This window comes from Solenopsis invicta, chromosome 2 (assembly GCF_016802725.1).
Source record: "Solenopsis invicta isolate M01_SB chromosome 2, UNIL_Sinv_3.0, whole genome shotgun sequence".
Classification (NCBI taxonomy): domain Eukaryota; kingdom Metazoa; phylum Arthropoda; class Insecta; order Hymenoptera; family Formicidae; genus Solenopsis; species Solenopsis invicta.
The window spans coordinates 11,719,037-11,743,932 of record NC_052665.1 but is presented as its reverse complement, the minus strand read 5'-3'; the positions used below and the strand labels follow the sequence as shown (position 1 = coordinate 11,743,932).

The following is a 24,896-nucleotide window of genomic DNA, read 5'->3' as shown; positions in this document are numbered from 1 at the left end:
ATATCCGGTTCCAAGGCAAGCGTATTTTAACGAAGGTTCAACGGCCATAGCTGGCGCAAAATCAAGTGACATAGAGCAAAAACGGAAATTGCACATTCTGTCATCTGTGTGCCAGACGCGAACCGCAACGGCAAATTAAAAGTGCGCGACGTTGACTGACTTATCTTTATGAAGTATCCTTGTGCCGAGAACAGCATGGCAAATGGATTTTCCAGTACTTGACAAGTGACAAGTTCGATTGGCCGAACGCGGACCAAGTTAAATCTATCGTTAACTTTCGACGACGCGCATGTCATTAATATTTCGACAAAAACATTAAAAGGCAATTATCGTCAATATTAAATATTAAGTGTGCAAATTACGTTGTTATTATAAAAATTAGAAGATACCTATACAATTTAAAATGCTGTTATTTCTTTAAAGTTATTTTACTGCGACAGCTAGAAAAATGAGGTTCTTTTAGAGATGTGTTTCTCAGAGAATATACTATATATTAAAATAATTATTTCATAAATTTATAAAAATACATATAAATATAAACAAAAAAATTTTCAAGATATTGTTAATCACCGTTTTCCAGTGTTTTTTTATAGCGTCAATATGGCGTTTTAAAAAACAAAACACAAGCCCATTGCGGGATTGGTTTCAGTTTAAGTACATCAAAACAAAAAATTCAATTATTAATTTGCACGTACAAAGAAAAAAAAGATAAGTTGCAGCAACAAAAATCTGTACATGCTAAAGAATTTCGTCCTAAAGAATTTCGTCTCAAACTGAGCCATATAGCAAACAATTATGTATCAGCGTGTTGATCTGTTTGATTAACAAACAAAACAAAAAATTTTACCTCAACTCACTGTATGCGCTAAGTTTCAAGATATTAAAAAATGAATTTATGGCAGTTACGTGGACACAACAGACAACAGCTCTAGCTCCATTTTTCCAAGTCCGTAACCACCGTCATCAGCAGATATTCTGGACGCAAGAAGATTTACGGAATTTTTAATATACATCATTAATATATATCATTAAATTGTTATTAAAGACAATGCTTTTTACTTTGATAAAATCTCAAATTTTGCAAACTAGAGTTCAATTTATTATAGTATAACACATTTGACTAACCCTTTATTTCTTTCACTCCCACACATATGATGGCGACGTAGCAACTTGAACCTTGGTATTATTTTTACACTTATACTTTACCCTGTATATAGATACACGAGTCAAAGCTGTTCGCTCATGGTCCAGAACCCACAGAAATCGAAGTTGTTTCTGTTATACATAACTGAAATTTAGTTACATACAGATTGCTGCTGCAACTAATTTCTTTTTTCAATGTAAGTATCGCTCTTGTTCCTACTACAAACGATAAATTGTTATTAAGTTTTAGAATCATTTTTACATTGGGCTATTATTTTCTTGATTTATGCAATATGTTATTATTAGTTTAAAAACTTCTGTTGAATAAATATTGTAGTAATTTGAAAATTAAGTTAAGGTTAGAACTTTATACTATTGTTTATTAACTTAAAAAATTTGAAAAAGATAAACATTCCCTTTAACTAAGATAAAAATGATGTTAATATATATTCTAATAATCTAGACAAAGATAAAATAAAGTGACTTTATTTAGATAATTATGCAAATAATTTTATATAATTAACAACGAACACTGATAATATCATAATTAATACTAAGTGATGTCTACATATGCGTTTTATCAAGAATTATTTAGTAGCTTTAACATGAGCTTACCCAGATTGTCTCTAATTGAGCTTAAGCATATGTGCACGTTGTTTCGCGAGACCTGTCATGTCAGGTATTATACAACGCTTGCGTTCCACACGTCCTGCATGTGTATCCTACGTGTTTTGCGTGCATTAGCCAAACGTCGGGAATATAGATAATAAAAAACTGGCCGATTACCGCCGTAGTTATATCGACCGTCGTAGATGCATAATTGCCGGCACTTGCATAATTGCGGCAATTTATGCAGAAACGCCGTTGCGCTCTAACACCAACTACTAACCAGTACTAATGAGACTCAATGACGTTGACTCGAGCAGTCGACAGGGCAAGGGCATCTTTCCGGGCTGGCCTATCGAGGACCGGTGTCGTCGGTCCACCGAGGGTTCGGAGTCGACCGCGCGCGACGTCTAATTTGCCTCACCGACTTGCTGACGGGACCATCCTCGACGAGGACGCTTCAGAGAACTGGTGAGTCACTTTTGTTAATTCTATAAACGCCTTGTAGCGCGAATTTTACTCTCTTTAACGCGATTTATTTATTTATTTATTTTTTAATAGTAAGATACAATTACTAATTACTTTCCATACTAATATTTACAGAATATAAATTTTTATCAAGTAATCGCGCGAGTAAAGCATTGTTTAGATACGCCTGTATCTTAACGATTAATCACATTTACCGTAATGAGTGGAAAAGCGATAATTGAGATACGTGATTGCACCTAGAATTTCTCGAGTAACATTACTCCCATCTGTCAGCTACAGAGGATAACTGGCCGTCTTACAGGACGTATGCCATAGGGGAGTACAGAATCTGATTAAATAGCACTGCACGGCAATCACAGTAACGAAGCGGAGCGCTCTCTCTCTCTCTCTCTCTCTCTCGCTTTGCTAACGATATTGCGCTGTATCGTAATGCGTCAGTGGTATCGCGACGATGAGTCGGGTAATCAATGAGCCAACGAATGGCCTTTACCGTCGCTCGTTTACCCGATCGATTACCGCGCAAAGTAGTCGAAGAGACATTAACGGTACGACTGGGAACTTGCACACTTGGTGCTAATTTTGAAACTTTAGTCATGGCTCTGAATCATAGCAAAATTGAACTATCAAGCGCCAGGCTAACTCTTCCTTCGTGTTCCGATCTTTTGTATAGATTTTATTTCCCAACATTCGTATCCTTAAATGAATTCTTGAATTATTGAATTATGCGCATGTCTCACATCCTTCCCTTTTTAACTCCGGTTTCTTCCTCTTTTTACTTCAAACAACACTTTAAAATTTATTTTAACTATTCGGAAAAAAACGAACTCGAACGTTTGCGTGCTCGTATGGGTACTCCGTATTATTCAAATTACATTTTCGAGACGAGATTGACTTTTGATTATGACTGGACTTTGTCGAAACGCTCTTGAGTAAACAGTCATGTTCAGTAGAGAAATGTCAGACTGACGAGAAGATCGACAAACAACTATCGAGTCGTCAGTCGGCTGCACCGAAGCTCCCGTTCGACGTGCTTTTTATGTCCGTATTTATAGACGCGTTTCTGCTGAAGAACTCAGTTGAAATCAATCTTGAGACATGATATCGTTTAATAGATAAGTCTTGAGAGTCAATTTGATATTCGTTTTGTCATATTTACATCATGATTCAATTGAAGATAAAATTTGTTTGGAAGCATAGCCTACGTTTTGTTTCTTACGGTTCAATAATTGATTCTTGAAAAAAGTTGTGTGTGTACCTATATTATATATATTATTAATTTTTTAATCTTCTACTTTCTAAAGAAATGAATAGAGATCATTACTTATGAGAAAAACTTAATTTGAAATTCAAAAAAAGATTTTTTGCATTAAAATAAAAAATTATTGAAACTGAATGTGATTATGAATTAAACTTGAGAATTATGAATACTGTAATTTATTATTACATTTTTGTTATAAAAAATAACAAATTTCTTATATTGTATATTAATTTAAGCTGATTAAAGTTTGGAACGTAGAGTAATTTTTAAAAATTGATTTGTCCTAATTTTGTACACAGTAATTTATAAGTATCATACATAAAAAATAAAATATTTTGATCAAATACATACGTTGGAAGGTCTTATGCTTAAAAAACTATCCTTACGAGCACTTACAAATTTCTTACTTCAAGAAAAACAAAGTTACATTGTGAGAAACTAGATCGACAAATCGTTTTTCGTGAAGCGAGAATTTTTCAAGTGAGATAGTTTTTTCAGCATAAGATGTTTTCCGACGCGTGTACTCAATGAGCAGACAATCTTTTTAAAGAATTTTTTAAATATTTATTTTTTATTAATTATACATAGTACAGTTATTCAATTAATCATTGTAAAAATATTTATTTTATTTAATAATTACATATTTAAATTCATATTTTTTTCTAAATTATTAGTTTAAATAAATAATTTATATAAAATATTTACATATTCTATATTTTTCATTTAAACTAATTTTGAAAAAAATGTGGATTTAACGTTTATTTAATATTTAATTTACATTACTTACACATTTAAGGTAATGATTTAAGAAAATATTTATTTTAGATTATTCATTCAAAATAATGATTTGAAGAAATACTTTTAATTATTTATAAAACATTAATTTTATATTTATGTTACATTACAGACACTAATACTGCGATTACAGAGTAAGAACATCGATATACATCCAACGACCTCGATATTCATTATTTTCATACGTTTATATATAATTCATTCAAGGTTTTCTAGTCTGTAAATTATTGTTATTAGGCTGAAAATGTCTAGCAAAGAGGTCGATTCTGTAATCTTAACGATGTCGTTATGGTATTATTGCACACATCTTTTATATCATGTAATAACTGCGCAACGATACCATAATGACATCATTAAAGTTACAGAATCAACCTCTATGTAAGTAAAATCGAAATGTTCCATGTTATATTTTAATACTATGTTTTATGAAACTGTAATGTATTCTTTATATCTTTTGCTTGTTTTCTAAAATATCTCTCTATATCATTCTAGTAAAATATTTTTTAATGAAAAAAAGGATTCTATTAATTTTAACGTTTTTTTAAATATTTTTTCTTCATTACAAAAATATTTATAGAAACATTTTAAAAATATTATTTTGTTCATTGGGTATTCGATCAGAGTATTTTATCTTTTGTCTGGCAGTTAGCAGTAGCTCTGTGCAAAATTAGAAATGAGACAAATCTTTCGTAAAGCGAGAACTTTTTAAGTAACCAGAAGGACAATGACTTTTTTAGAGTACGTAACATACAATTGCGTATATTGCTTGATCAGTTCAATATAAACTCTATGACTTTGGTTAATCGCAACACGATCTATACGCATAAATTATATATTCATAAATTAACGATAAAATTCTTCACAGTTAAAAATATAAAAGTGTAAAATTATAATGATGTTGCCGTCACTGTCACAAACAGGAAAAGAATAACGATTATTACCAAAGAAGAGTAACGATAACTCGCTGTATTAAGTAATAGGTTACTTTCCAACTCTAAACTACGAGAAATAATTAATTGTGCAATCTGATAGTAATTGTTCGTAGAATATAATCGTGTACATCATATGCGATATCTCGGAAGTGCAATTATTTTATTCTGGTGATTAGTACGCGCGCACGCAATTAACCCTGTTTTGCAAGTGTATATACACTACCCATGTATTATAAACAATTATGTACCCCGATAGACTTTGCGCAAATATTGTAGAAAGTATTACAAATTGACAATTATTTTGAATAATTGCGCTAAGATAATACGTTAAAACAAAGCAGTCTTGTCAAAATAAAATCTCTAAATAATATTTTTCAAAAATTAGATAAATTTAAATTTAAGATTTAAATATTTGACAATTATTTCAAAAACCGTTTAATTCTTTATTTAAAATATTATCATGCTAAATATCTAACGTTTCATACATAATAAAGTAAGAATAATTATGCATTTTTGTAAACATTTATTTGAATTAATTATATTTCTAACTGTTTTACACATAACGCAGCTAAAAATATTTTTCTTAATTATTGAACAATTTTTTTTCCAAATTTAATTTTGCAAACATATCACTAAGATGATTCGCCATATCGATATAGTTTTACTGAAATACTATTTCAAAATTTCTATATCTATTTTCGTAAATAAACCTACATAATTGCTGATTATAATTTTTATGCAAGATTTCGTAATACCTATAATTTAATAAATGTCCTATCAAGATATATAAAGATATTAACGCTATTACATATTTGTAAATCATTTACTGTATCTTTAATTTATCATATTCGGTGAAACCAAGAAACATCGCATTTCAAAACCATGTTTTATGGAAGTTTTGTGCGAAAAAGACATATGTATCCTGTATCTCTGGAAAAATATCTCGTGCCGAAAGATCGGAGAATTGATATTGCGCTGCACCCGGTGGCATTTCCCGATTCAAGTTCACTCGGACACACGGTGCAGTATGTGGTGGCCAACGCGCTTCGAAATCTACGATTGCGAATACGGTCAAGTAAACAACCGGGTGTTGCAGAAACGACCGTGCGCGGGATGCGATGAAATAATATGTAAACAGCGATCGTCATTGATCGATTCCCAGTTTGTTCGAGTTGCTTCTTGTTGAAGTTACAAGTAAAATTAAGAAATTTGCGTCAATTGTTGTCACTTTACGAGCATCGAAAATGTTCGTTAGGAACGATATTTCTGTAAATAAAAATCCACACAAATTCGTTTTATTTTCGAAACATGATACCGCGCTTTCCAGAACTTGTTTCCGTGTTCTAGAAGCGGTCGCAATCGATATATATATATATATATATATATATATATAAAATATATATATTCCTTGCCAAAAGCAATTTAGCAATTTCGGCGATGGTGATTGTACTGCACAATTCTAAATAAAAGTAGAAAATCTTGGTAAAAACAACTTTTGGGGAAATACCACCAACAATATCACTTGTCCTACATTTTTTATTATTTAATATCAGTTTAATCATTAATAGTTAATTTTTTAATCTTTATTATTATTCTTTTTTAACTTTATTATTTCAAACTATTTTATCTAGTCGGTCACTATTTTCACACGTACGATTTTCGGTACACATTAGTAACCACCACAATTATTTGATTTTCAACTAGTCATGCAGTACATTTGCACTTACTATTAACTTCTTTTACGTCCAAATAGTGTAAGTAATTACTTTTATCACTATTTGGAATAAAATATATAATTATACACACATAAGCCGTACCGTATAAGCCCAAGGGCTGTTATACACACCACCTGTCTTGAAGGACAACGCCCGATTAATACTAGCGATATACATTAAATTTCCAAATTTCCTTGCAATTCCAATAAATATATGTGCCTAAGCATTAATTAGAACATGGTCACTAATTGGAACATTCATCTAAGGGCGAACATTCATTACCCGATATAGGAAAGATATGATTTCGCGATATATATATTGTAGTATATTGGTTCGATAGGGCCCGTGGAATTTAATTTCATCCTCCATTTGTCGGCCAATGATAACTACAAAATTTCTCACATATTGCTGGATTTAGTTCGCTGAAAGTTTCGTCGCGCCGTAGTAAAAAGACGGAAAAATATGTTTTCGCCAGAAAATTTTTCAATAAAAGATACCTGAGGTGAAAGGCGCATCTTCCCTCAAAGCTGTTCATACTCGGAGACAAATATGATTTGTGTCTGAAAATATAGCTACAGGCAAAGAAATATAACGTAAATAGAACGAAATCGTATATCTTGTTAGACGTATCGTATATCTTGTTTTGTTACGAATCGGTAATGAAGCTTTGCTCAGTTTGCTCCCTTCATGCCTTTGATGAATAATATAAGTAACTTGAGCTAACCGTGCACACGATTCGATGCAGAAATCAAATTAACTCCAAGTTTGCCGCAGTTTCCATGAGTTTTAATAAAGGATATTGAAACATCTACCGTAATCTGTTTAAAATATTATATCAACGTAACTTCATTAAGTTGGATCCAGATAAAATCAACGACGACAAACATAAACAATAACTCACAACGCTGTTCATTACTGTAAAGGAAGGAAGGAGGTCAAGGAATTTTTTTAAATAACTCAGTAAATATTACCGCGATACAATTCTTATCAATGCCAGTTTGTTAGCCATAAAGTTCAACCAATTGCTCTATAGGTACTAAATTTCATCGGATATATAGAACGCACGTAATTTGCACTTTACTAAAGAGAGAAAAAAAGGTGCGTTGTGAGACAGCACAATTTGGCACAAATAAGCACAAAAGTAGTACAATGCAGCACAATTAAGAAAAAGTACTCTTAAAATACACGCTTAAAATACAAAATTCAAACAATGCGGGGCCAAATTTACATACGTGAAGAAGAAGCTTTATGAATTAAATCAAATATTTTACGTGTAACAAAACTCTAATAAATATTCGTGCAAAAGTTTATTTTGACTTGTTTAAAAGTCGTTACATAAAACTGCAGAAAAATTGACTGTTTCGCTGCATAAATCTATTATAAACTAAATTATTGTTATTTTCTGCATTTTTATTTGTTATTTTCCGTACTTGATTTCATAGCGTACTCACGATCAAAATTTTTGATTACCGAAGAAAAAAATTAAATATACACGTAAATAATCTGCTGTTTTTAAATTTTCATAATTCAGTATTGTATGAGTATAATTCACGTTCTTAAGAACTCAGAAATTGGACAAATTTGTTAGAGGAAAATCCACCCCTTACAGGCATAGATCATCTTAAAGCGGCAGTCACTTATTTCTCGAAAAACATTGTACTCAATTAATACTGATAAGAACATATACTTAAATATTAAAAAAAAATAAAAACCCACAATTCATATATAGCTTTTTTCCATATAAAATCTACTAAAAACAAATTTTCGAAAAGCGAAAATAAAATTTGCACGATTTTTTCTTGCAAATTCCATAGTTTGCAATTTAAATAAAATAATAGTGAGTATATCATTGATAGTATTAGATCATTTTACATATGTAGCTTCCTAAAACTGTTTCATTTATATTCTTCTCTTTCATATTTTAATTATAATACTGACAAGTATTTTATAAATTTTTTTGTAATACTTCAAAATAAGAAAAATAGCGTTGGATGATAAAGTTCATGTATACGTTAAAAGTGCTCCAATGTATAAAGTGATAGAGTTCGATTCTAGTCTTTTAATTTTATAAATTTTGTTGTTTCATACATAAAATATATATTTTATTATTTAGTTTATCAATTTATTTTAACTCTTTTTCTATACATCTTTTACAAAACAAATTGACTTTGCGCATAATGCAATTGATCAATTAAAGAAAGAGAAGAATTAAAAAATTCTCCCAAACTGTTATACCTTGTAATAGAAAATACTTTCTAGTTTGTATTTATAATTATAAAGTTGAATTTTCAGCTTTTATTTAAGAAATATTACTCGAAAACAAAGTGGCATGCTAATATTGATGACTTTTTTCTATATATTAAAATTTGCAAATTATGTTGATTCGCTGTGCCCTATATTGTAAATCGTTAGACTTCGTGGCGTCTCGGCCTTCGGACTTTGCACTTTTGATTGTCATAGGGATACATATGTTTAAGAACCACGAAGTGGTATTTGTTGAGTGTAGCGTTAGCGGCGGTTCGGCTTCAGGATTGCAAGCTCGTGCACGGCACGCAACGCGGCTTAAGCGGACGCGGTATAAACCACGTCGAGGGAAGCACGAAAAACGACAGAGAATAATGCGATCGCGCTTGCGACCTTGAGGTAGAACGAAGAGACAGGGTCGCGTCAGGTGCAGGGTGCAGGACGGTCCTGTCTTCAAGGTGAACCTGTCACGTCGGCGAGCGAGCGAGCAAGCGTTGCACGCGACGACGTGTTAGAATCAAAAAGACCCTTAATCGAGTCGCGAATACAATGGGCGACGAAGATGAATGCCGTGGAAAATGCGAGCTTGTCGAGCTTCGAGCTTGTACGCTTGAAATCGCGATTTTGCTAGCGTAATAAACACGCAATAAACTGAAACCGAGCAATTTTCCATCAGTGTTGTGAGTATCAGCGCGATAGTACGTACGCATATTCAAATTACGTTTTTTTTCTTCATCGCAAAAATTAAATTTTGCGAGCATAATTGGTTTTTTATAAATTTATACGATGTGATATTAGAGCGGTATGCAAATTTCCATTACGTAACGTTGCAAAGTTGAACGCTAAATGCAAATTACTGCATCGTAAACATTCGAATTACATTCGGTTTGAGTCTCTTATCTTATGGATCACATGAATTAGCTTTCCACTGCATAAAAGTGGCTATTGAAGAAACAGCAAAATAGATTTTACGATTGTTGTTGTGCATCAAATAATTTTTCAACCACTACTAATACAAACAAACGATTAAAAAAATTTATCAAGACGGAAATCCAATCGAGAAAGTTCACGTATTTGCATGACACGCTTTTATATGCAAGCGATTTGAGGAAAAACATATCGGATGCAACGAGAGATTTTGAGATGGTGTGAAATAATGTGAAAATGGTAATCAAATGGAAGATCGTTACGACAAAGAAGTTTTCCACTCCAAAAAGTTTGCAGTGAAAGTGCGCATCTTGCGAGTTGGTGAGAAACATTATTTTCCGCGTTATAAAACTACGGTGCGTCTCATTCTGCTGAATAATCCGAAAGCTCCATTAAAGTGACGGTGACGGTGACGGTGACAAAGAGGAATATCCCTTCGGTCTCGCTGCGCATTTCAAGGCGAGTCACGACAGCACGCAACGCCGCGACGTAAAGTTTTGTTAAGAAATCGTTTCTGTGATCGCCGTAAGGCCATGCGGAACAGAATGGAAACGAGTTTCCGTTTTTTGTGGCCGAGCGTAGCTTTGAATGTTCACCCGAGCCCCCAGGCGTGTCGCTTTTTTTTTCCAGATAGACTACAGATATCTCGTATCGCACGCTAAGACTGGATTAATGTTGACTGCTGTGATAAGGATAGCAAAATGCGCAAATTTGTCTTAAAAAGGAATTGGCAACGTGGAGAATAAAAAAGTACTTTGCACACAAAAAATTAGTATCAAATCAACAATCTTGCATGTATATAGGCAGAAATATAAAATCTTTAACTAAGTTGACAATTTTAAATTTCAGCAAAATATTATATTTTTACTTCAATATTACAATTTTTATCTAAATCATATAATTATTTAGATAATATTTCTAAACAATTCTAAATGTTCATTTAAAAATATTGTTATTTCTTATCCGATATTTTTTCCTCTCAACTTATGCAAACTATTATCGAATAAAGATAAATGTACGTATATGTATTTTTCTTAATAAAACTACATAAAATTTTACTATGTAACTATATAAAATTTAAACACGTAAGCTAATCACGTTTAAAATTGTCAAATTCTTTAAAAATTTTATATTCTTGCGTATATACGTTTAACATTGATTTGATTCTAATTTTTCTTCGGTGTGGCTTTTTTATAGTTTATTAAAAATAACATTAACAATTATTATATTATTACTGTTACATAATTTTTTAATTTGTATGAAGTGAATTTTTCGAATACTTAAGGAAAGTTACCAAAACCATTTTATTTTTGGAGAATATTTCTCATCAAACAAGGTGACATTAAGTGACGTTTCAATGAATTTTTATTGAAGTTAGAGACGTCATTAAAATATTATTAAGATGTCATTTGACGCCACCTTGTTTGCTAAATTTCTTAAACAAAAACTGAAGATAAAACTTGAAACACAAACTTAAAAGTGTCTTCTATCAGATGGTATAGTAGTTTTTATATTACTATTTCGTATTTTGTAATTAGTAATGTTTTCGCAACATAACTCAAAAAGAAGATCCAAGAAATTAGGCTCCAAATTGGTACACTAGGCAGTAATGGCAGAAATAAAACTTATAAAATTAAAATATTAAAATTAAAATATAAAATTGCTAATTTGTACACCGTAAACGAAGAAGTGTACCGGTATTTTTCGTGAGAACAGACCAAAGATCTGGTAACCTCACCTGATAACCTTAACTTCTCAAAATTACGTAGAGAGTATACATCTGAAAAAATTTGTTGCCTGCAAAACTGAAATTCAGCTTTTATGAAAACACAATGAACACTAATGAACAGTTCTTAGAATTCAATGCAAATTATACAAGATATTGTGATATTCCTCCACCTCAGGTATATTTTTTATATTCCACAACCGCTGTCCTTCCTTTATCTTCACTTTCATTTAAAGTTTTGTAATTTGCAAGAGAAAATCGTGGAAATTTTATTCTTTTATTCTTGCTTTTCAAGAATTCGTTTTTAGCCGATTTTATAGGTGAAGAAGTCATGAATTTATTAAGTGTGGGTTTGTATTTCTTTAATTATCTAGACAGATTACTTTTTCATTGGTGTTAATATAGTGCAATGTTCAGATTCCAAGAAATAAGGAAGTACTGCTTTAAAAGGGTTATGGTAGTATTGACAACTTTCCTCTAATGAATGAAGTCAAGCATGCAATTGAATGAATGAACGTTTATTTGCGCTAGAAGATCTTATCTCGTGTAAGAGAGTGTGCGTGACCAAGAAATGACTCAAGAAGCACGTTAAGACATGTGAAATAGCATAGGTATGAAGAAATGTATTTTCTTCGTATCTATTTCAGGTGGATGATACTAATGCGGAAGTAGCGGCTGGTAGTGCTGGGTCATTGCACGTTTTAAGAGCAATCCCCGTTAGCACGCAACGCTGCGATATAGCGTAAGAAATGAATGAGAGTAATTACGTAGCACACGCTGCTACATACAGGTTCGACAAATTTTCCAATTTATTTAAAACTCGCAATTCAAACAAAATTTAGACAGTTTCAATGGATATTTTGTAGTTCAGAGATATCTGCTTCGATCTTCGTCCATCGTTATTCTCAAATGATTAGATACTTGGCGTATCGAAATTTCAACCTCAAACTCACGGTTATTAACTTCGCGTGTCGAAAATTATTTCAAGAGGTATAATTCATTTAGGGAGAGAGGAAGTGCTGCTTTTCGGAATGCAATTATAAACAGATAGCGCGACAAAGTTTTTCCGGCGCGTAAAACATGAATACAAAGAGCAGTTTGATAATACCAACTTTATCGGAGTAAGCTAATTTCATCCTTCACCCATCCGAGTACAAAGCGAGGCGGATAATTCTCCCTGTAACTCAGCCGTCATTTTGTTCCGGGAAAGTTTGCGGCTTGAAGAGATTTAGGTCTCTCGGTTCTACCGGCATTAAGATTCATTTCGTAGCTTTCCAGCTTAGACAGGCGAGAAATTAGGATATAGTCACGAGAATCTGTGAGAATTCGCCGACCGAAAAGTGGCCGATCGAAGACTTTATTCGGACGATAAGTTGAATCTTTCGAGTTATAATCTGCGAAATCGCAAGAAGGTCTCGTAAGACGTAATCTTTCAAAGCTCATCTTCAACGATGACGTTGACAAATGTACCAGCTTTGCTATCTTCCGTAATGATTATGAGGTTACACTTCCACTTGTTTTCCCAGGCGTCGCGCATGATCACCATGAGTGATTTACAGCCGCCATTAAGCTCGATCCTATCCGCGATACGTTGAACAATGTCCGGCATAATTCTAGAGCTGTTGTTTCCGGAGTCGTAGAGTTAACACCAAGGTCGGACCTGTCGGTGGATAACAGCACATTGTCTGCATCGAAAACTTGCCATTACAAATAATAAGTTTCTTCAATAATTTTACACTTAATTCTAAAGGCGTTGTGCACAAATTTTTACTCAAATGCTAATTCAAATTTAATAAAGTTTTCGTTATTATAATTTTAACAATTTAAAACGTATAATAAAATTTTGTTTACATTTTGTTAAAATAGTGTTAGCTCGGTTATTGTAATACCTTACAACTTATAAAATGAAAAAAAATATGTAAAAGTTCTTAAAAATGTAAAAACATTTAATTTTGTAACTGAATTTTCACCCTTAATAATGTTAATGTAAAAAAAAAGTATACGTAACGCCTCAAGATTAAATCTTTACGATGCATCAAATTATAAAAAATTTTTAAATCGGAATAATGACAACTTTCTTTTGTTAAACCAATTTTTTATATTAATTTAAAAAAGTTATCTCGTAGCAGAGAGCCGAAACAACATTACAGGATTATGTGATGATAGTGAGAAATGCATTCGTTGCTAAGGTATGTTACTCGCCGCGAGAGATAGCGAACGTATGTGCAAAAAAACAGAAAGGGGGGCAATACCGCACTTCAAATAGTAAATTTCAAGGCGACGAGGCGTATTTCAGGGTGAACCTGGCGCGGCTGGCACGCAACCGCCATGACGTGCTCAAAGCTTCAAGCACGAATGCCAAATGACAATAGAATTTTTCGATGACCCTTACTCGTTGCAGGAAATGTAAAAAGCGCCGAGCGAGCAACATAAAAGTGAGTTAGCAAGCGTGACTCGAGGATTGCCAAGAACAGGTGATAATTTGTCATCTATTTATTGGCTTAGTACGCCTGTCAGTTAAATACATTGTTCCATCACACATTTATGTTTTTTTGTACAAGAAAAATTACTCTAAAGTTTCCACTTTCCATTGAAATGTCCCATTGTGTTACAAGAATGCTTGTACTTAGGATAGCAGCTATTCATCATTCTAAAATTACTTGAACAATTTTATACACAATGTCTATTTAAAACATTTCCTCAAGAAAGCTAATAATTATTAATCTAGCTACTTATTATATTTATCACTATTATGCAGCTACTTTATAATGCATTTATGTAACGTTTATTAAATCGAGAATAAATTTGTATGTTGCGCAGATAGTCACATTCTTCGCAAATCTAATTAGTATAGAATAGTAACGATATACTACATTGCAGAGCTAAAATCGCAAAAACGAAATTGCATGCTAACTTGAGATTTAAGATATCCATAGAATTATCGCGAGGATTTCTTCAAATTAGAGGTCACCGACGATTTTTGGCCGAGCGAAATATACTAATTTGACGGTGAAATATGATGTTATGCACGCTTCCGAAGACCTTCGCGTGAGAACGCATTCGTTGATTACACGGATGAGGCAAATTCGCTTTAAAGTTAATTAACATAGAAATCATATTAAAAAAAATTGCTTTTGAGGTCACACTACTATACAATAATCGTGGATATCGTGAGACAATTATGCAAGAAAAATTGTAATTAATAATAGTGAAATTAAATCATGCGATAGTTTTATTCATGGAGAAATCGACGTGTGCCTGATCGAGCACAATAACGTAATAATAGAGGTTAAACTTTCGGAAGAATTAGAAAGTCAAATTTCTTTTCATTTAAATATCGCATAACTCAATTAACGGTTGCATACGCGTTCAATAATTGCCAAACATAGTGTTGAAATGTATTTCCGAATCGTGACGATTGACTATACCATCACAAATCTAATTTAAATAGTGAACATGCGAATAGAATTTTCCGTTCCAATTTCTCTCTATATATTCAGCGATAGCGTGCGGCGAAGGTGACGTGAGAATATGTAGAGAAACTATATAAATTGATAGATTTGTTATAATGCAATGTATATTCACGCACTACGATCTATTTAAAACTCGTGTATTACAGTCAATCAACTAAAAAAACGAGTCGTGAAAGCACAATCGCGCAGTATATTCTGCCTTTGTCATTTTCACAGAAAAATAATTAATATCAAATTAAAATTAATATATTCTATTTAATCATTATTTTCTTTATATATGTAAGCATAGAATTTCACTTTTCTTAAAAAAAAAAAAAAAAAAAAAAACCTTTATTTTGTCTAAAGAATTTGATAATCTTAAAATTCAGCAAAAGTTTTTATATTTTTATTTCAATATTATAATAGTCACCTTAAAAAGCACAATACGATTATTTTAATATTATTAAATATCATTAAAAAATTTCTTCCTGTTAGTTTGAAGATATTGTTATTTTCTGTTTTATAGTTTTTCCTCTCAATTCATGAAAATTATTATTGAATGAAAATGAATATTTTTTAAATAAATCTATACAAAATTTTCTTTATGTAAGCAAGTTATGTCTATTTAACGTTATATAATTTTATTTCAATATTTATATACATTTATTTTAATACATTTCAAAAATAAAGGCAGTCTCAAAATAAGCATGTTCTTTCTTTCTGTGTTCATAAAAAAAAGTTAGCATATCTTTTTATAGCGTCAAGCCGATTTTTTTTTATGAATGCATAAGATTTTGATTGAAGTTACCTTCAAGCAAGCAATCTTTTTCAAGGAGTTCGAAAAGTACATTAGTGAGATAGTCTATTTGTGTTTTCATCACAAAGTGCTAGGAAGGTCAATAATTTGAAATAATGCCGATAGTTTTATCAAGTATACGTATATAGAGGAAGTATCAAACTTTCGTAATTGCGTGGTTATCTCGTTCAAAAACAATTATCGTCACTGCAGACGCACCGTTTCCGCTGAAAATGTCAGCTGCGCGCTAACGACATACTAGCGCGAAAATTATTGACATGCGAACGAATAAATACATTCTGATATTTTTCTACCCGATGAAATTGCGCAAACGAGTTTTTCGTTTAGCTGCCGAGTGTATTGAATTACGAAAGTAATTACGGGTTTCAATTAATTTGAATCGAATCGAATCGAATCTATTGTTCTTAAAAACAGAGAGATAGCGAAAAGCATTATTCTTTAATATACAAATAAGTAATCACAGCTCAATATATGCAATCGTAATTTACTATATAGAGAGATCATAACAAATATTTATGCGAAAAAAAGATTTGTTGCAGCAGTAAGAATCTGTACGTGGTAGCTAAATTTCAATTGTACATAACTAAAATTTAACTATACAGATTTTTGCTGTAGCTACCTGCAACTAATTTCTTTTCGTGTAAGTTTGTTGTAAATAATATAAGTATAATTTCAAAATCATGAAACTAATAATATGAGACTAAAACTTTCATGAACTTTACCGTCTCGATATTCATTATACAAAGAAGTTGGTAGTTCTAATATTATTGAGACAATCAGTTCCGATAACAAAATTCAGTGTTCATTGATCACATCTATTTAGATGGCTCAATATCACAATAATCAGGATATTATAATATTCCATTAATAAGTAATATATAATAAAAACAATAAAAAGATGAATAAGATATATTTTCGCTTTATAATAAGAAACGACGTTTGACCTTTAATCTTTAACTATTTAACAAGACAGTAAATTTAATTGATTGCGACTGTTTGGGAGAAGATTTATTTGTAGTATCTAAACACTGGTTAAGTGTCTTAACCCATGGTCACAAAACTTTGAAAATATTTGAACAATTATCTATCGTTATGATATATTTGTTTATTTCAAGTTGTAACAGATGTAACTTACGATTGTTAAACACTGTTAGTTTATGATGCTGAAAAAAGACAAGTCCGAAAGAATACGTCCATCAATAATGTTTTATCCTCATATTGTTAGTTTCATTTGAGATCAATTATACTTATATTATTTACATCTAATTTAAATGCTCATTATCGATCTTTTCTATATAGTAAATTGCAATTATTGATTATTAATTACGGCTTACGTCCTGCGTGTTAAAAAATAATGATACGTATTCTTTTATATACGCGTTTTAACCGATATCGACCTGGAAACAGTTAAACTTTTTTTTATCTACGAGGAAAGAAACGGCAGTGTTACGTGCATCTATTTGTATTACGAAATCACTCTGTCAACACGCCCGCTGGGAATCGATGTCAGGGTTACCTCGATGCTTGTAAACGTCGATAAATCCACTGCGCGCACGAGTCGGCTGATCGCATCCGGCGATAAAGTTCAGCCCCTTGCGACACGCGGAACGCGAAATACCCGCGATAAATATCGGTGCAAAATTCATCGATCTCGCTGGCGGTAACCAACTGTTTTCGTGGCTCGTCATTCTATTCCTCGCTAATAATTTTGAGTTCGAGAAGTCAACGACCGATCCTTCGAAAATATCATTGTCTTTGACTAAATGACGCCATCAGACAGACTTTTAGTCTTTCTATTAGACTTGAGTATTTTGACGATATATAACAATCAAAAATTTTGTTCATGAATTCACATTTTCCCCAATAACTGTTATATAATTACAGAATATTAATATCTATTTGCATCACTGCAAATTAATTTTGATTTGGTTTAATTACTTGCTCTTTATCTCTTTCTAATTCTTAGAACTAGAACAAGATAAAAACTTTTTATCTTGTTCTAGTTCTAAGAATTAGAAAGAGATAAAGAACAAGTTACACAAGGATTAATCATTTTATTAAAAAAATATTTTTATTCATTTCGAAGAATAGTCTGATAAGAATCACCAATCTCAAACTCCTAAAGATACGGATCTTCATTGTCGCACAGTATATCGCATCTTCATTTTCCTGAATGATAAACTTGACCCGCGTTGCAACTTCACTCATGCATGCAAATCGCGAAACTTGACGGCAGGAGGACCGATGAATGGCAAACATTTTCTAACCAGAGCTCGCGAAAAGAGTCACACAAAGGCGGAGGTCTCTCTTTATACACCGAGTCGCTCGTTGCCTTATGAAAATTTCGTGCGATGACGACGATTCGCCTCGTCGACGATTCGCCGCTGTACTGCTGACCACCGTTGGACATTTTCCAAACTGATATCATCTATATTCTCTAACACTATCAATACGAAAGTTTTGAAAAGATCGGTGAACTACTCCAACATTATGAGATTCTTACAGATTCAACCTGGTACCAGCGACTCATCAACCGTATAAATTTTCCAGTGAATTAAACCGTCTCCTCCGTAGTCTCTCAACTTTGCCGCGTGTTTGTTACCCTGATCAAGCCCGAGTTTTTACGTGCAATTAACAGATAAATGGCCAGGATCAATTTTATCTAGTGTCCCGACTAATCTTGTGTTAAATCCTCGGCACATTGAGCGCGAAATTAATTAATTAAATCCGAATGACGGTAGTTAAACACCGCGTTCACGACGTCTCGCAAAACTACGGGTAAACCGCAATCGTGGATAAACACGTCAAGTGAAGCTGTTAAGAGAACGCGACATCCCGTCGACCTACAACTTCTAATTACGTGTCCGACCTACGGTCATTAATTTTAATGCAAATTTTGTGTAGGCGTTACTACTAGCCAGTTGTTATAACATATACCATATGTTCACATTTGAACTAGTAATTTGATCTACACAGAAAAAGTTAATGTCAATTATTATTTCAATTATTACATACAAGAATCTTAAATCTTTTCAGAATAAAGATAAAATAAGGTAATAATTTCAGGTAAAAATAAAATCTTATTGATTGTGAGAAAAAAAAGTTATCAACTGATTAATTTTTCAACTTGATTAAATTTCTTGAGTTCAAGTATTTATACATTTAATTTAAATACTTAGATTGAAGAAATTTAATCAAATTAAAAAATTTAATCAAGTTAAGAACGTTTTTCCTAAGCGTTTATTCATTAATAATAAAGTTTAACAAAAAAAAGACTTTTTCAAACACTAGAATGAGGTAAAAACGTAAAGTTAATCCGGAAACTCTTTTGAAGAAATTTTATATTTTTGCTCATGAGACAATGATTATTAATTTGATACTTTTTTTCCGTGTAATTATATCAGCATTCTTAAGTTTTTTGTAATTAGCACTACACTCGACAGTTCAGCAGATCATAGCAAGCTTTTGCAACTTTTTTTCAAATTTATAGTTGTGCATAATATCTAATAATAAAAAAAACAGTATAATGAAACGGCCAATGGGATATAGTTGCGACGCGCACGAATGGCCTCTGCAGGCGTCGCATAGAAGGCCATTGCATTATGCGGCGCACGGTATTCGTAATTGGCTGTTTGTACATTTGCTTAACCAAACTGTACTACCATACGTTTTTGTCCCTCCACGTAATTGAATGCGATACAAACGACAATGTGACCGCCTGGCCCGGTGGATGCTGCGGACGCACAGACGGACATGTCGGTGGAAGATGATTGTTTAACGGAACATCCAATGGCGAGCGTGAACTGCGCCATCAAATGCAATCATAGTTAACGCGACGCACGAATGCAGTCGCCTATGCGTATGCACATACACATACGGAGAGAATGTTATTTTAGTATTAGGTGTACAAATTATTCTCCTTCTTAAAAAAAATATATTATTTATTTATAAAAAAAAATAAATAATTTCTCAATCTTCAAAATACTCTCCGTTATTTCTACTATCTTTGGAATAACTGATGAAATCCACCCCCCCAAAAAAAAGATGATGGTTTTAAGTTGATAAACTCGTCGATGCTTTTACTGATCTCCTCTTGAGGTAAAAATCAACCAAGTGATACAGGGATCGAAAAAAATGGTAATCCGAAGTCTGGAGAACACGTCGCGTAAGGAAGAATTTTTCAGCCCAAGTCGGAAATAATTTTCAAAATTGTTTTTGCCGCATATTGTTATATAAACGAAACCCAACAACCCGCCTTTTAAATCTTACCAAGCTTATATACGTTTCGGAATCGCTTGTTGGCTCACTGCAAGCGTATTGGCAAGCTCTGATTCAGTCTAACAAGGATTTTCTTCCAAAAATTGTTCCAATTCTTTGTCTTCAATTTTCTTCGATTGTCCAGGGCATTCTTCATTCTGGAGATTAAAATTGCCATCCCAAAACTTTTGAAATTACTTTTTACATGTGCGCTATACGATACAGCATTTTCATCTAAGGCCGTGCAAATCATTTTTTTAGCCTAGCCCGGCAGTTTTCTTTAGTTGAAATGCGAAAAGAATGCAGTGCTTCAGATGTTGTTCTTCGAACGACATCGCTTTTACTACTGTTTTTTGAGATTACATCAGCAGCACCGTCAATTCGTTTTACAGTTAAAAGATGACGACGGTAAGAAAAAAATTAAATTTGAATAGATGTTGTATTAGTTGATCAAATATAGGGATAAAGAATTAAGTTGTATACCTATGTAATATTTACCCCCACAATTATAATAAGTGGGCAAACATGAATTTCCAAAAATTTTACTATATTTTTAGCAAAATTTAATAAACTTTGATTAAATTTCGTTATCACAATTTTGAGGGTATTTTAAATAAAATTTTTAAATAAAATTTAACAAAATGATATTTTATATTACAAAATAGTTTGATCATAAATTTTACAAACATTATTACATTTTACTAAAATTATAATAAAATTCTTCAAAGTCCGTGTTACCCCACGGCTACTACACTTTTAAGGATATAAATTCTAACGATAAGAGAAAGTTCTCTCCGTGCACGCATGCACGCACATACGTACGCACGGGTACGCGGGTTGAGGTTATTTATCGATTGGGCAAGTCTGACCTAACACTGACACACTTCACTCGCGAAGTCTGACCTCCGTTCTACATCGCGGTATCGACCACCCCCATAGCCTTAGGATTTACACAATAAATTTCCCTCCACCGTTTACCACCCTGTGACGCGGCCATTTGCAGACTTGAGCTACGCGCGCGAACTATCTTCCGGATTAACGTCATTTCCCAGTATGGGGGACAGATGGAGAAGGGAAGAGGAAGTTAGCAGATACAGCCAGCCATTGCCAGCCACAATTTCCTGGTGGGGCTAATGGAAGGCACCTGTTTCACTTTTTTTTATCCCTCACGCCGGAGATTCGCGTTCCGGAAATAAATATTGTCCCGCAGATTTTCTCGTAATAGCTGTTTTTTATCTGTATAATTTCTCCCGTTGCTTAAATCTTTCATAAGGACGGGGAATAACTTGAGTCCCATTGAGTATCAAAATTCACGAACAACTCGCATTTAATGAGGCTTTCCGTAATTCCGATCAAATTTTAATGCTTCTCAAAAGGGATTAAATTTGTGCCACTTAATCTGCAGTATAAATTTTTAAAGAAAATAGCTTTTCTTGATCATATTAACTCTACAGTGCGAAATGAAATAATTTCTAAGCCAATCCGCGTGTGTTTGAAAATTAAAATATATAGTACGATAAATGTGATTGATGACAATATGCAGCTCTAACGAATTTCGACCGATTAATCAAACTTGTGATGTGTTAAGCCCGTTAACATGTGGCTCGCCCACAATGATGGAATCTTGGGGCCCTGGGAGAACCGGCACACCCCCTCTGGGTCTACCGCCGCTGCCGTCGGGCGGCAGCAACAACAATGGTGGCGCAGCAACGTCGGCAACTATCCCGAGCGTCATACCGCAGCCCGGCACAACTGCTCCTATCGCGAGTCCCGAGGGAGTGAGCGACGTAAGTAGAAAAAGCGCATCCAACGGCACAAGCAATTCGCGAGCTCACGCGATCCTGCCAAGATCGCGATCAGTTAACGCGGCAGTAATTAAGTGGCATCATTAGAAATGCATACGTATGAATGAGACTGTAATGGACGGTGCTTATTTAATTTTCACACGCGAACAGAGTGCGGAGCAATTTACTACGCTCTCAATTATTGTCTATGGAAAGTAACCGTAAATTTTTAAGCTATTAAGAAAGTTCTTCAATCTTTTCATATAATATAAAATCTTGATCAAATTTTCAGAATAAGTTATTATTGAATTTACTGAATACTTTTGGCTGTATTTTCTTCTTTAAATAACTTTCTAAAATGGCATTGAATGAAAAGCAAAATTTTTAATAATTTAAATGTAAATGGAATATAAAAATTTAAAAAAAGACGCGTAATAGACCATATGCCTCGATCAATTAAAATTGGGTTAAAATGATTTCACTGTGGCTACTGCGAATCATGCGTGAATCAAAAATAATGGGAAATCCAAGAGCTATTAAGGAAAAAGACTTGACTTATATTATTTCAAGTACTTTTTCATTTTTATATTTTTTCATAAAACATCTGTACCGTACTGTACTTTTTGTTCCAAAAAAGCTCGTTTAATGCACTTTTTACACTCTTTCCTTTGCATCAATCCGTATAAATGGAACACGCAACACCTTCTTACCAAATTTGTAGTACTAAGAGTATAAATATATCAATGCATATATATTTAATATTGACCAATGAATAACAATAATACCAATAATAATAATAATAGCAGCGATATTTTACCGTGCGCTATCTAAGAGGATAGTATCTCTTTGAAATTTTGTTCCAATGAAACTGCTCAACGGAAAAAGTGCAAAAGGTACAATAATCGATCTTTTTTTAGACCAAAAAGTACAGTACGATGTAGCACAATCGAGTTAAAGGTATCGATTGTGTAACTTTTTTCCTAGAGTGGAAGTGTGGAAGTGGAAATCTTTATCATTAAAAGTAATAGAGAAATTTTTCACTTTTCACTTTTTACATACCCGTTTTCAGAAAGAAATTACGTTGATCGATATCAAAAACTTGACCTTTGCACGATTTTGTTCGAACAAAACTCCAAAGAAATACTCCTCTTGAATACCGTGCAATGGAATACCGTTTACCGTTGTTATTATTATTCATTGTTCAATATTAATGCACGTATATTTCACCATATTTCAGCCTAAATATGAATCCTATGTAAGTATCGCAATATTCCTAGAACATGTACAAATATGAGACCGTAGCTGCATTGTACTTTTTATCCAAAAAAAAAAACTAAACTACTGTACCTTTTGCACAGGATTCATATTTAAATTCAAATTCACTGCCAGTACTGAAACTATATAGTTCACGTCACGTATTCTATACACTTTTAATACTAGCAATGAATTTCGGAACACAGTCTATATGTATAATGAAAGAGTTGCACTAAGTGTACTGTCGGCAGTAAAAATCGCAATACGTTATGAAAAACCATAATTCTCGATTTTGCCAGGCTTTTAACGCATTCATTGCATATGGTTACATCGTTTCTACATTACTATACGGCTATTCTTCAATTCTTTCTATAATAACTTCTGAATGATATCTTCTAACATTACGTTCGTTCGATCATGCCGAAGCCAACTACTACGAGAAACATTTTGGTGAAATCAACCAAAATTTAGTTAAATAGTGATCAAATGAATTTTGTAATTACTGGTATCAAAAATTTAATTACGTTTAACAAATTTGATCATTAGTTATATGAAAATAATTGTTTGGTTAAGGCTATAAATTGTTTGGTCAAAATAATTACATATTTAATAATTATAACTATAAAATATATTTGATCACTATTTAATTAAACTTTAAACGTTGATTGATCTTACAAAATATTTTTCTCAGTGTATATTTATAAGCAATGAAATTTGAAGTACATCTTAAAATAAAAAAAAATAAAGTTTTATCACATTATTCTCATGTAAAAGTATAAAATGTTAATGAATTATTCAGGCTTCTTTAAATATGACGTCACACTAATGTCAATGTGGCAATGTATCGTTATTATATTTAAATATAAACGTCGTTAATATATTTCGTAATAAACAATTTTTCAATTTTTTTCACATCAGTATTTTCACATTAATATTTATTAATATTATAAAAATACTGTTAAAATTAAAAAATACCGTTTTTAATTGCTCGAATTTTATTTATTATTATTAAAAAAATGAACAATATCCAAAGGTCAAATGTTAAAAAATATATAAATAAAAAGTCACGTTACTTCTCTTTGCTAACATTAAGTTGAAAAATTAAAAAACCTGCAATCTTATTTAATACAGTGAGCAGTAGAAGAAAAGAACATAGAAAGGGAAAGTAATTATCAAATATTTTCCCTAGAATTTTGGATTATGGTCATTTACACGAAACGTTGACAATGATGTAGTATATTCGTGAAACATTAACTAATAGTCTTTCTGCCGAAGAGAGACTTTGGTAAAATTGTCCGCCGAGTTTTGATAAAACACCCGTTTTAATCGCGTTTTCCAAACGTACACTCATAACGAACGCTAAACGTGCGTCAGCATGCACGTGGCGGCGATAGCCCGAAATTCCGGCACAAAGTTTTGCCATTGGCCGCGACTGACACGTAGGTAGCTGCGGAACAGGCAAAGGTTATCGCACGGACCGTACACGAGTTAATAGCG

The 24,896-nt window shown here is 32.7% G+C and overlaps 1 protein-coding gene across 10 annotated transcripts in view; it reads left to right on the top strand.

Moving 5' to 3' along the window:
• LOC105196825 (potassium voltage-gated channel subfamily H member 6) overlaps window positions 1-24,896 on the top strand; it is a 139,050-nt gene that overhangs the window by 48,079 nt on the left and 66,075 nt on the right. For all 10 annotated transcript variants that reach the window (XM_026135444.2, XM_026135438.2, XM_026135436.2 and 7 more), the window contains exons 4-5: window positions 2,070-2,220; window positions 21,950-22,148. In XM_026135444.2, the coding sequence (XP_025991229.1) occupies window positions 2,070-2,220; window positions 21,950-22,148 (350 nt within the window). The remainder of the gene's footprint in view (window positions 1-2,069; window positions 2,221-21,949; window positions 22,149-24,896) is intronic.